The following is a 13587-nucleotide window of genomic DNA, read 5'->3' as shown; positions in this document are numbered from 1 at the left end:
GGATTGAAACACTGCAAGACATTTGTGTCAGTGAAGACTTTATTGACTCTATTGCAGCTTCTGTACAAGCTACTGAGTTGTCAAATGGATTGAGTCAAATCTTCATATACGAAGGCATGTCGGATGTGGAGCCTCCGGATACAGACCTGACTGATATACTTCAAATGACACTGAAATTGCTGAGAAAGATCCCAAACCGGACCGTCAGACTGATCTCTCCTACCAGAACAGCGTTGGTGCCAGACCAAAGTCATCAACCCTGGCCAGAACCTGGTCTGATGTTGTTCGTCGCAGAGGTAAATCCAGCAGGAAATTTAAAGTTTCAGCACTCACTCCACCACCTGAAGTCTCACTACATAATAAATATGATGTGTTGACTCATATTAAAATTAATGATGATGAATGTAATGCAAGGATCTATAAAAACTCAAGAAATAGCCCTAAAACTCAGCCAAAGGCTAACCAGAGCAGGAGGAGAGGGCAAAATTCCACAACTAGGAGGACTAGAGAAGCTATCGGCGCCTCCACACAAAAACACATAGACATAATTCTGGTTAGAGACTCTATAACAGCATATGATGATGGCAAAGACAAAAAATCGAACATTTTTTGATATATCAGTCAGGGAACTGATGGAGATCTTGCCGACAATTCTTGCCTTCACATCCAGATGGTATGAAGATTATTGTCCACACAGGGTCTTTTGATATTCTGAGGAGGAAAACTGGCTCTGAGATCCTGAAGAAAGACTTTTTTCTGCTGTTGGAGAGACTGTGTCAGTTTGGAGCACCATGTTTACATTTCAGGACCCATTCCTACAGCGGGTAAAGGAACTGAACTTTTCAGTAGACTTCTTGGCCTGAACACATGGTTATCAAACGCATGTATCACCCATGGGATGAAGTTCATTGATAACTTCAACATCTTCTGGAACTGTAAGGAGCGATTCAGACCTGATGGTGTGCATCCAAATCTAACTGGATGCAGATTACTTGGTGCACACTTGCATCACGTGTTGGGACGGCAAACCCAAACGGGAGGATGTGCAGGAGGTTCACAGAGCAGCAGCAGAATTCACAACAAAGATAACATGCCATGATGCATTCAGGGTCCTTGCTGTAGTTTTGCTACTACTGACAGCTGTTCTGAGATCAAGCCTGGACCCAGTAGGATTCCTGTGTTAGTAAAATAAGGAATCGAAAATGGTCAGTTTGTGGTGTGAATCGATCTAATCTGTTAACTGTACCTTGTATAACTCAGAATACAACAGAGACCAGTGTAAACTTCATAAAGCTGCTGTACTTAATATTAGATCTCTGTCCAACAAGTCACTGTTAGTTAATGACTTCATCATTTCTCACAGTTTAGATTTTCTTTTTCTAACAGAAACATGGTTAACAGAAGACACAAGTGCTACAGTTCTTAATGAAACAACACAACCTCATTTTAGTTTTATGAATAAATGTGGAAACGGGAGGAAAGGGGGAGGAGAAGCTGTCTTATTTAAAGATTCATTCCAGTGTAAAGAGATTTCATTTGCTGATTTTACTTCTTTTGAATATCTTAGTTTTATTTTAACGGGCGTTCCTAAAATCCTATTTCTAATCATCTACATACGTCCAGGACACTGTGTAAATTTTATTGATGAATTTTCTGAATTATTGTGGGTTATCTCTACTGATTTTAACCATTTCATCTTAACTGGGGATTTTAACATCCACATAGATAACATGACGGATGGTAATGTCAAGGAATTTTCTTCCATATTGGATGTTTGGTTTGTGGCAACATGTAAAAGAACTGACCCACATTCGAGGTCACATTCTGGACCTGGTTATTTCAGGGTGTTGATATTTCTTCTGTTGCGGTCACTGACTTGGCCTTGTCTGACCACTTTTGTATTTTGTTTGATTTACTGATCATTCAAAATGTCCAACCAACCTGCTCCTTGGTCAGGAAGAGGTACATTAATGAAAGAACAAGTGTTAAGTTTGAGGAGGCCATAGCTATGTTACCAACAACTAGTGCAGAGTCAGTTGATGGACTCCTGGATAATTTCATTCTGAAAGTCTTGAATGTAATGGATGCTGTTGCACCGATAAGAATCAGGAGCACTTTGAGCAAACAGAAAACACCATGGAGAAACACCACTGTGGTTACCAGCCTAAAAGACAATGCAGAAAAACTGAGCGGAAATGGTGGAAAAATAAACTTCAAATTCACTATGAGCTGTACAAACAAAGCCTGCGTAACTATAACAATGAGCTGTGCAAGGCCAGAGAGCTGCATTTATCTGAAATGATTAATAAGAACGTCAACAATTCTCACACTCTGTTTGCTATGATTGAAAAACTTACTAATCCTCCTATACAGATAAGCCCAGAGCTCCTTTCCACTGAGAAATGCAACCAATTTGCCAACTTTTTTAGCCAAAAAATTAAAACATCCATCCATCCATCCATTATCTTGACCGCTTATTCCATTTCAGGTCGCGGGTGAGCTGGAGCCTATCCCAGCAGTTTAACAGGTGAGAGGCAGGGTACACCCTGGACAATTAGGCAAAATATTAATTCCACACAGTCACACAAGAAAAGTAGTCTGTGTCTAAAACCCGGAAATAATTCTGATGTTGTGTCACGATTTAATATGGTCGATTTAAAAACGCTAAAAGAAATCATTTGGCATTTGAAATTAACAACATGCACTCTGGACATGATACCATCCGACTTTTTAAAAACAGTTTTTACCTCAGTAGAAAGTGATCTCCTACTGATAGTTAACAGCTCACTGGCATCAGGCATTTTTCCCAAGTCACTAAAGATAGCTGCTATTAAGCCTCCTAAAGAAAAGAACTCTAGACGCCTCTATAATGAACAACTATAGACCTGTCTCTAACCTCTCTTTTATTTCCAAGATTATTGAGAAAGTTGTTTTTCACCAGCTTAATGACTTTTTTAATGAAAGTGTAAATCTTGATAAGTTTCAGTCTGGCTTCCGACCTCATCACAGCACTGAAACAGCTCTGGTCAAAGTGTTAAATGACATTAGGTTGAATACTGGTTCTGGTCAAGTATCAGTCCTGGTTCTGTTGGATCTCAGTGCTGCGTTTGATACTATAGATCACAGAATCCTGTTGCACAGGCTGGAAAACTGGGTTGGACTTTCTGGAGTGGTCCTTAATTGGTTCAGGTCCTATTTAGAAGGCCGGAGTTATTTTGTTACGATCGGCAGCTATGAATCCGAGCGAGTGGCCATGACTTGTGGAGTCCCCCAGGGGTCAGTCCTTGGACCTCTTCTGTTCAACTTGTGTGCTACCTCTGTTTCAAATATTAGAGAACTATAGCTTTAATTATCAAAGTTATGCAGATGATACACAACTTTATGTGTCTCTGTCACCAGATGACTGCAGCCCAAAAGACTTATTGTGTCAGTGTCTGGAGCAGACACTAGGCTGGATTACTGTACTGGTCTTTTTACAGGACTTCCTAAAAAGAGCATTAAATGTCTGCAGCTCATCCAAAATTATGCTGCTGGAGTTTTAACCAGGACTGAGAGATCTGAACACATCACACCAGTTGTAAAATCTTTACACTAGTTTCCAGTCAGTCACAGAATAGATTTTAAAACCCTTCTGATTGTTTACAAATCCCAGAATGGTTTAGGCCCAGAATACATCTGTGATATGTTCAGAGAATATAAACCTAGCACAGCTCTTAGATCCAAAGACTCTGGTCAACTAGTCCAGACCAGAGTCCAGACCAGAGTCCAGACTAAACATGGAGAAGCAGCATTTAGCTGTTATGCTGCAAACAAGTGCAACAAACTGCCAGTGGAGATTAAATTTTCACCAAATGTAGACATCTTTAAATCCAGGTTAAAAACATTTCTTTTCTCATGCACCTTTGAGTGAAATCTGCATGGTAATTTTTTAACTTATCTTGCTTCAAATCATGTTAATGTAATTTATTATTTTATTGTGATTCTAAATATATGTAATGCCTTTGTCTTATGTAAAGCACTTTGAATTGTCCTGTACATGAAATTACCTTGCCTTGCCTTGTTTAAAACCAGTTCACGCAGATGCACCGTCACAGACATCTGTGGTCTGACATTAGCTTGAGCAGAAACTCTGCCCACACCAAGTTCTGCAAAACAAAAACAATTGTGACTCGTATTACTTTATGTAAGGCCAACTAGATTTTACAGTGGATTGCTGCCTGGTTGGTTCAGAGGAGAATGGGCTTTTTGAAGCAGGTGGGTGATGAAGATTCAACACCAAGAACATTAAAATAAGCAAACTGTAATGGGTCATGAAAGGTGTTGACCTGCTTATTAAGGTAAGCCAATGAAGGTCTCTGCAGGACTTTCATAATGCGAGATGTTAGGACAACTGATCTGTAGTGATCTGGTTCAGATGGTTAGGATTTTTTAGGTACTGGATGTTTTCCACAGAACAGAAACTCCTTTCTCACTCAGGCTGGTCTTGAGAAGGTGCTGAAAAATGCAATATACTTGTTCTGAGCAGGTTTTCAGAACCCTGGAGCTGAAACCATGTGGACCTGCAGTTTGGTTCACCTGACTGCAGGAGACAGACAGGGTAGAGGTGGAAGCAATTAGCAAGACACCCCCAATAAAGGAGGGTTCTGCAGGTAATGACCACAGACCACTTCTCAGTTCCTGCTTTCTGGCTGATGTTTTGGTCACTTTTGAATGCTGGCGGTGCTTTCACTCTAGTGGTAGCATGAGATGGAGTCTACAGCCCACACAAGTGGCTCACGTAGTGTAGCTCATCCAGGGTGGCACATCAATGCGAGCTGTGGCAAGAAGGTTTGCCGTGTCTGTCAGCGTCGTGTCCAGAGCATGGAGGTGCTACCAGGAGACAGGCCAGTACAACAGGAGACAGGGAGGAGGCCGTAGGAGGGCAACAACCCAGCAGCAGGACCGCACCCTCCGCCTTTGTGCAAGGAGGAACAGGAGGAGCCCTGCCAGAGCCCTGCAACATGACCTCCAGCATGCGCATGTGTCTGCTCAAACGGTCAGAAGCAGACTCTATGAGGGTGGTATGAGGACCCGACATCCACAGGTGGGGGTTGTGCTTACAGCCCAACACCGTGCAGGACGTTTGGCGTTTACCAGAGAAAACACCAAGATTGGCAACTTGGCCACTGGCGCCCTGTGTTCTTCACAGATGAAAGCAGGTTCACACTGAGCACATGAGACAGACGTGACAGAGTCTGGAGACACCGTGGAGAACGTTCTGCTTCCTGCAACATTCGCCAGCATGACCGGTTTGGCAGTGGGTCAGTAATGGTGTGGGGTGGTATTTCTTTGGGGGGCCGCACAGCCCTCCATGTGCTCGCCAGAAGTAGCCTGACTGCCATTAGGTACCGAGATGAGATCCTCAGACCCCTTGTGAGACCATATGTTGGTGCGGCTGGCCCTGGATTCCTCCTAATGCAAGACAATGTGTCAGCAGTTCTTGCAAGACGAAGGCATTGATGCTATGGACTGGCCTGCCCGTTCCCCAGACCTGAATCCAACTGAGCACATTTGGGACATCATGTCTCTCTTCATCCACCAACGCCATGTTGTACCACAGACTGTCCAAGAGGTCCAGGTCCAGGAGGAGATCCTTCAGGAGACCATCCACCACCTCATCAGGAGCATGCCCAGGCATTGTTGACCTGTTTTAAGGACATGACATCAAAGTTGGATCAGCCTGCATTGTGTTTTTCCACTTTAGAGTGTGACTCCAAATCCAGATCTCCATGAGTTAATAAATTTGATTTCCATTGATAATTTTTGTGTGATTTAGTTGTCAGCAAATTCAGCTATGTAAAGAACAAAGTGTTTAATTAGAATATTTCATTGATTAAGATCTAGGATGTGTTACTTGAGTGTTCCCTTTATTCATTTATTTATTTATTTATTTTGAGCAGTGTATATGTGACATGTTAAGATCTTAAACTTGTTTTTCTTTTTGAATACATTCTGTAGTCTTGGGAATAACTATCAACAATTATTGAGTGAAATGATGCTAAAGCACAGTTTATTTGCTTTTTTAGCCAACGGAGTGCAAACATTTGCCTCTTGTGCATTCATGAAAGTAGCACCATCCTGTAGCGCCATACTTCAGGGAAACCATATAAGTGCTTTTGTAAATGTTGGTTCCCTTCTTGGGCACTGAGAGGAAGTGAAAGGTTTAACGAAACTGGTCATTTTTGTTCATACTAACAAAACATTTCAATACATACAGTGCATGTTGAAATTCCCAAATGCCTTAAAATATAACATTTTACCTATTTAATATCTTCCTGAAGTCAGTCTGAAAAGGCAGAAATTCTGTTTCCTGCATGTATCTGCATCAGTAACTCAAACATAACATTAAATTGCCTGATTTTGTATTGAATGTTGGTAATGTGCTCTAAAAATGATGAGAAGTCCTCTTGTTAAGAATGACTAATTTCCTGTTACATGAATGATAGAGTACAAACATATCCTGAAGCAATGAGGAAGGACTGCTGAGTGATGCTTCACAGAAAACAGGAGTTGGATTTTGGAACAATCACCATTTTTAGATGCTCAATATTTGGATCAGTTTTAGATTTAATTTACTAGTGTCTCCAAGTCAGTTCCTGTTTGACATATTCCTAAATTGGTAGTCATCGTGGAAGTATCTTCCCACCAAAGACTAAAGACTGTTGTTCATTCAAAATGGAAATAAGAAATTTGAAATGAATGGAGTTTGAAATACGTTTAAGATGAAGAGATGTGCTACTGAAGGAAGGAAAAATATTGTTTTTGGAACACATACAAAAGGTATGCCTCCCTTCTTGGATTCATTACAAATGCTGAAGCTGACATGAGAACATTTATAAAAGGTCCTGAGAGTGCATAACTCTGCCTGATTGCTTTGGAAACTGCGTTTGATTACACCTGCACTTTTTGTGGTTCAACATGTTCAGTGTCCTCGTGCACCTCCTCAACTGTTGTGTTTTAAGAATATAAACAGTTTGAAATTGCTCTTATCACAAACCCTGGTTCTATTCAAACTATTTTGCTGTTTTAACTAAATGAAGTGAGGAAGTTAATCAAAAAAAGGCTTTATATGCTGGACCACTGTGTTGAAGATGAAGTGAATGATAATGTTTTGGTTGTCAGTATGGGGTACACCAGTCTCAACCCTGCTCACTAAACCTCGTTGCTACAGCGTGGGGAGCCTGACTAGACAAGATAGACAAACAAGACATTACAAAAATAGGGAAAAGCTGATAAGCTCATGTCTAAATGGTATTGTAATCTTTATACATGTAGGGTGATTTTTATTCTTCTCATATGGAAACCATCTGCAGTCCAACTTTAAGTCATCACAGTGATGATGATAATGGAAGGCAGCATAACGGTGAATGTAGAGGGCTGTAATGATTTAAGTGGGGGTGGAAGGCCTGGCCATAAATAAAGTGATGTTTGGATAAATGCAGACCTGGAAGTGATTGTGAGGTTGAACATAAGGGAGTGCTGGTAAAAAGAAATTTCCAAGTGCAAATGTAATGCTTGGCCCCTTGAGCTGAATGTGTTGTCAGTGTGGGTGATGACAGGATTTACAGAGACGGCTGTGAATGGCCAAAAAGCATGGATTAAAAAAAGAAAAAAATGTTTGGGAGCTTTCAGGAAGATACTCACTGAACTGACCACCAAATCTGAAATGAAACAAACATTAAACATGATAAAAATGAAAAGACTCCACTCATTGACTCAGAAGTCCAGTTCAAACTGAATGCAGAGAGCTGCAAATATGCTTTTTTTTATTGATTTATTTTTATTCTTATGAATGTTCTAGTCCTTGATCGGCCCTGTGCGCATGCTTTTTACCCTAAAAGAAATATTCAACATAAAACAAATACTATTGACATAAGAGCTAAAGTTACAGTTAGATTGTGTAAAAAAGAGACCCGACCTACCAAAACGACATAAATAGGCAGTTTCATGTTGTTGGAAATTTCATTAATTGCTACTTCATCTTCATAATTATCATAATTCATAACAATAACAACAACACGACTGAAGTGAGAATTACAGTAAAAAGTGCACCACCATCATCATCATCATCATTTTAACTTAAAAACTATACAGCTGCCAAAGATGAAACTGTTAAGATAAACTTCTAACAATATAGAAATGTTCCACGGTATTAGTTCCACAAAGAAATGAAGCTTTCTTTTTCTTTCTTTTTTTGTGTGTAGGTCTTTATTTCCTAGTCAGCAGACCCCTTCACTTCAGTCCGTCCAACATTTAGGACAGTCCAGTGGCCTCATTAAAGGAAACAGTCCGAACCTCGCCCACCTTCGCCCCCTCTACACTCACCCCCTCCATCTTCCAGCCTCCCTCTCTACATCTGCTTGTGGGTTTTCTCACAGCAGTCCTCGTTCACGGAGCCCTGTGACCCCGCTGTGGCCACCGCCGCCGCCGCTGAGCCCGCTCCTCCACCTCCTTCTCCACCTCCTCCTCCACCGCTGCCCCCACTGCCCTCCCGCAGCTCTTTCTCTCTCCTCTCCCTCTCAACCGCCTCCTGCTCGCTTTTGCTGCTGGGGAACTTGTCCTTGTTGTTCTCCTTCTTCCATTTCATCCTCCGGTTCTGGAACCAGATCTTCACCTGCCGCTCCGTCAGCGCCAGCGCGTGTGACACCTCAATGCGGCGCTTCCGGGTCAGGTAAGGGTTGAAGAGGAACTCCTTCTCCAGCTCCAGGGTCTGGTAGCGGCTGTAGGTCTGACGGCCTCGCCTCCTGCCCGCAGCTACTGAGGAGAAGTAGAAGGTAACGGGAGGGGGGGGACACAGGCGGGGGGGGGGGGGGGGGGGGGGGGGGGGGGGGGGGGGCATTATTAACAAGGCTACGTTATTTTTTTCTTTCTTTTTTTAAATTAATTATTCATTTTTAGGTGTTTATGAATAGAAATGAACAGAATGCAATGGATTGTTTCCATGTGTAAAATAAAAAAAATAAGTCTCCAACACCCCGAATGTGACATCCTGTAAAACCATTGCAGGAAGTGTCGGGTTTGTGTCTCGAGTTTGGATCGGTTTTATTTAAAAAACACTTCATAAAACTTTCACAAAGAAGAAATAGTCATTTTTTCTGCTGCGGGACACCGACCCGAACCTGCTAATAGGCCTACACGCTCATAATACACAGAAGAACTGATGCAGAATAAATATTTACATTAAAAAACATTTAATTTTAAATCATTATTCATAGTTGTGTAGCCTGTAAAATGATTCGAACTCAGAGGGAAAGCTATTTTATTAAAGAGGGCGCGCGCACACTCAATAAACACACACTCCTTTTACAAATGCAGTCATAAATCATAAATTACTACGAACATTCAGAACGGCATATTAATGTTTGGCGATATAAATAACTTGTAAAACCATAATTGAAAACAAATAAAACAAAGATCAGAGCTAAATTAAAGATGGAAACAGTTTGCTGAAACCTTCAGCATTGCCCTTTACTTCATTGCCCTCCTTGACAACACATCAGAAAGGGAACCCTCGAATGTTGCCGAGGCTCCTTAAACACACCACGGTGAAACGTGTTATTTAAGTGTTATTATATATTAATATCTCTGTGTCTAAACTGTAAGTACTTTCAAAACTGAATTCCAATTTAATGAAGAAAATAAATTCAGCATAACTCTAAATTCTAAATTCACAAAGCAGCCTTGTGTTCCTCTTTAGTTTCATTACTTCAGATAGATAGATAGATAGATAGATAGATAGATAGATAGATAGATAGATAGATAGATAGATAGATAGATAGATAGATAGATAGATAGATAGATAGATAGATAGATAGATAGATAGATAGATAGATAGATAGATAGGTACTCTGCCATTATGTCACTCTATAGTGTAAATGGAAATTATAAAGAACAAAGTCCAGAAAACGTTTTCTCTAAGAAAATGGATGAACAGAACTGAGTTAATGCAGATTGGATGCACATAAAAAATGTATTTGGTGTGTTTTTTTAGTGTAATGGATTATATTTTTAAAGACATTTGAACAAAAAGGCTTTAAAATAAAACTGCTCCTAAATAACTGATTTTATTTTTCATAAAACAGGATCGCGTGAACACCAGAGAACCTGCGTAGAAACGTCTCAGTGTTTTCATTGCTTTTTTCTTGAGGCATATGATTGTCTTTAAATTTTCTTTGTGCTGCCCTGCAGTTTACGCACAAACAGTAACATCCACAAACCCCCCAGAACTGACCCTTGTCAGGATTAAATAACTGGATACGGATTCTGATTCTGTCTCTTTGGCTGGAAGTCTTAAATTATCTCAGAATACACATATTTGTGGCGAATTAATATTAATTATACAATATATTTGCAGGAACTTTTTTTTTCGTCTTTGCAGTTTGTTTGCGTCTTTATTTCATGTTAGTCCTGTTAGTCGTGTAAAATTAGTTGGATCTCGGATATAAGTGGAGCCAAATTCACTGCTGTCAACGGCTATGAATGAAGGGAAACGGGAAACTCTCTCTCGGTTAAAATAACACGGACGAGTATGAGGCAGCATTCATGGGCAGCTAAACCCCAATCCCTGGATTTACCGGTACGGACATGCAGAACATACACTTTTCTCCTGCCTATTTCACCACTTCCTGTTTTGGTGTATTTGTGGTGTAGGAATGTGAAACATGCGTTCAAAGCATTTAAGATCTGGACTAAAAGAAGATTAAATATTCTCTGGGCCAGTTCACGGCGGCTGACGCGCAGGAAGCAGAGGAGGTTCCCACTCAAAATCACACGCCAGTGAAAACAGAGACAAAACCCGACTTGAAGCTCAACAGACGACAGAAAAACAAGCGTGGAAAAAACGCGTGGTTTCCTGTTCTGGTTTGACTTTTCAGGCCCGGACGAGCAAAGCTTCCTTCACACCAAGACATGCAGTTCAATTCCGATCAAAGGAACAACGAAGAGACTGATTAATGTCGGGTTAGAAAAGAAAAGAAAAGAAAAGAAAAGAAAAGAAAAGAAAAGATGTCTGGATCTGATGTGATCCATGAAGAAACATAACGTTTCCTTGCTGATAAAGAACCAACACTCTTTAAAAGGGAAAAGAAGACAATGTGATTCTAATAACTTTAAATGTTGAATCAGTTATTCACAGAAATTTTAACGGCCAACTTTTGTCACGCACGCACGCACACACAGCACACCAGATAAAATATGGGTTCTCACAACATGGGCTGCTGACATGTCAGACCATTTTTTCACCGTTTTCTCCTCCTTCAGTCTCTGGTGTCTAACGCAAAAAGGTTTCACACAATCAGCCCTACAGCGGCAAAATGCACACACACACACACACACACATTATATATATATATATATATATATATATATATATATATATATATATATATATATATATATATATATATATATATATATATAATATAATATATATATATATATAAAATTCTACAAGCAGTGGCAAAAATGTACGTTTTTTCTTTCTCTGGGGCGCAGGTTAACAGACATGTACTTCAACCCTTTCCAGACCCTTTCCCTGACCACACTCATACAGACCCTGTAGCTAAATCAGCCAAATCACCGACATGTCGTAAAACCAATTTATGAATAAATAAATAAATTAAAACGTAACCTTGTATGTCTAAAATATATCAGTGTTCAGGAACTATCAATAACAACTCTTCTTGTCTACAGCATAGTATTCTTTTACATTTCTTTCTTTGTGTGCGTGCGCGCGTACGTGTGTGTGTGTGTGGGGGGGGGGGGGGGGGGGTGTCCCTGTTTTGTCCACCTTCTCTTGAACATTTTTTTCTTTTCCTTTTCTCTCTTAGAGCTTCCATTCCAGCTCCCTGTTTTCAGAGCTTCTGCCATCTGCAGGTTTCAGATCATCAGATCATAAGCCTGCTGTCACAGATCTCTGCTGCTCCCTCCGAAATAAAGCACTTAAAACTACTTTTTCACTCCCGCCTCCCTCTCCCACCGTCTCATATCCTTGTTTGACTACATTTTCTGTCTCCCCTTACTAGAGGACCAGCAAATGAGCTCCTTTTGGGTTCCTGAGAAGAAAATAATCGGTCCAACATTTGAATAAAAAGTCAGGAGATTACAGTCTACAGCCAGACTACGTTTGCTCACCTTGCGGCCTCATCCAAGGAAAGAGTTGTGTCGGCGAAGGGCTCTGTTCAGTCCCTTCCGTGTCCTCGCCTCCGAGTCCCGTCGCACCTCCCAGTTTACAGTCGCTGTACTGGACCAAATCCGCATCCTGAGCACCGAAAAAAGTCTGTCTTTGAAGGGCGTCATATCCGTAAAAGTTACCTGGCTCTCCGTGGCATGTGACCGCGCAGGGGCTCTGCTGGTAGGGGTTGTTGGGCAGCGAAGAGGCGCTGTGGTGGTAGAAGTCCTGGATCTGCGGAGCATGTTGGAAGGTGGCGCCGGAGCCTGGACCATAGACCACAGTGGGCCGGCTGCCGGTCAGGTCCTGCGCGAACCCGCACTCGTAGTAGTTCGGACGTAACGAATCCCCACTTTTATATTTGGAGAAGAGCGAGTTAACGAAATATGAACTCATCTTCTGGGTTGTTTATGGTGTCTGAGTTCGGTTCGGCTCGGCAGAGTCAGTGTGGGGATCAGGACCTGTGGCTTTTGCTGTCTCTGTGCTTTCTTTTTTTCTTTTTTCTTTTCTTCTGTTACTATGGCGCGTTTTAGGAAAAAAAATACAGCACACACACACACACAGAGACAGAGCGAGGGTAGGGGAAATGAAGCGGGTCTGGTGTGGGTGACCGTTGTGGCGTCTCCACGCACAGCCGCACCAGAAGAGAGGGTTGCGGTGTGGATAGCGGCGGCCAGCCGGAGCGGAGAAGGCTGCAACTCTGCCAACAAGTACAACAATCACAGGGTTTCCATCAGATATCCAACGGAGAAAGCGTCAGATTGGAAAAAAGAAAATAAGGAGAAGAAGTGGAGGATGAAGGGAGGACGCTCGCGCATCACAGTTCCTGTGCTCGCGCTGTTAGTGGTAGTCCTGTCGCGCTCTCAAACGGCTTTTCCGTGATTTACTCCTTTGCAAATGAGTTGTTTTATATTTCTCTCTCTCTCTCTGACTCTCGCCCTCTCTCTCTCTTTCTCTCTGGCTCCCTCTCGTGCGCGCTTTCCCCCTCTCCCCCTAGGCCACGGTGTGTGGGTGTGTGTGTGTGTGTGTGTAAAAGTCCGTGTCCTTTAAGGAGTAGTTTGTATCTAATATCACTTCTTCATTCCATAGAGTGAGGAAGGTGCGCACGTAAACACTTCACTTTTGAGGATCGTTTACACCTTTTCTCCTTATTTTTCGGCTGTATCCGCACGCGCCAAGATATAGTCCCTCATCTGAACTCAGAAGCTCCGCGCGCCTGCTATGATACAAAGAGAGCGCAAGGATGAGGAGAAGAAAGGAGAAGTGGAGGAGGAAATGGAATGGGAGCTGCACCGAGCAAGGAGGAGAGGGAGGAGTTGGTGTTGGGGTGGGGGTTAATGAGAATTCTACCGCTTTCCATTTGATCAAGTGTTCAAGTG

The 13587-nt window shown here is 41.8% G+C and overlaps 1 protein-coding gene across 2 annotated transcripts; it reads right to left on the bottom strand.

Annotated features, from left to right (window-relative positions):
* Nucleotides 1–8389: 8389 nt before the first annotated feature.
* Nucleotides 8390–12655, bottom strand: hoxb8a (homeobox B8a). Of its 2 annotated transcripts, none has more exons than XM_041971001.1 (2): nucleotides 12172–12655; nucleotides 8390–8796 (listed from the first exon to the last, which is right to left on the bottom strand). In XM_041971001.1, exons 1-2 carry the CDS (start codon nucleotides 12602–12604, stop codon nucleotides 8390–8392), a joined length of 840 nt encoding a protein of 279 aa, XP_041826935.1. In that variant the 5' UTR covers nucleotides 12605–12655. The 2 variants fall into 2 exon arrangements, with proteins under 2 accessions (XP_041826935.1, XP_041826943.1); XM_041971009.1 differs by having other exon boundaries at nucleotides 8390–8793.
* Between the last annotated feature and the right edge of the window lie 932 nt (nucleotides 12656–13587).

Source organism: Melanotaenia boesemani, chromosome 2, assembly GCF_017639745.1.
Source record: "Melanotaenia boesemani isolate fMelBoe1 chromosome 2, fMelBoe1.pri, whole genome shotgun sequence".
NCBI classification, from domain to species: Eukaryota; Metazoa; Chordata; class Actinopteri; order Atheriniformes; family Melanotaeniidae; genus Melanotaenia; species Melanotaenia boesemani.
This window is presented reverse-complemented; position numbering and strand designations above follow the sequence as displayed.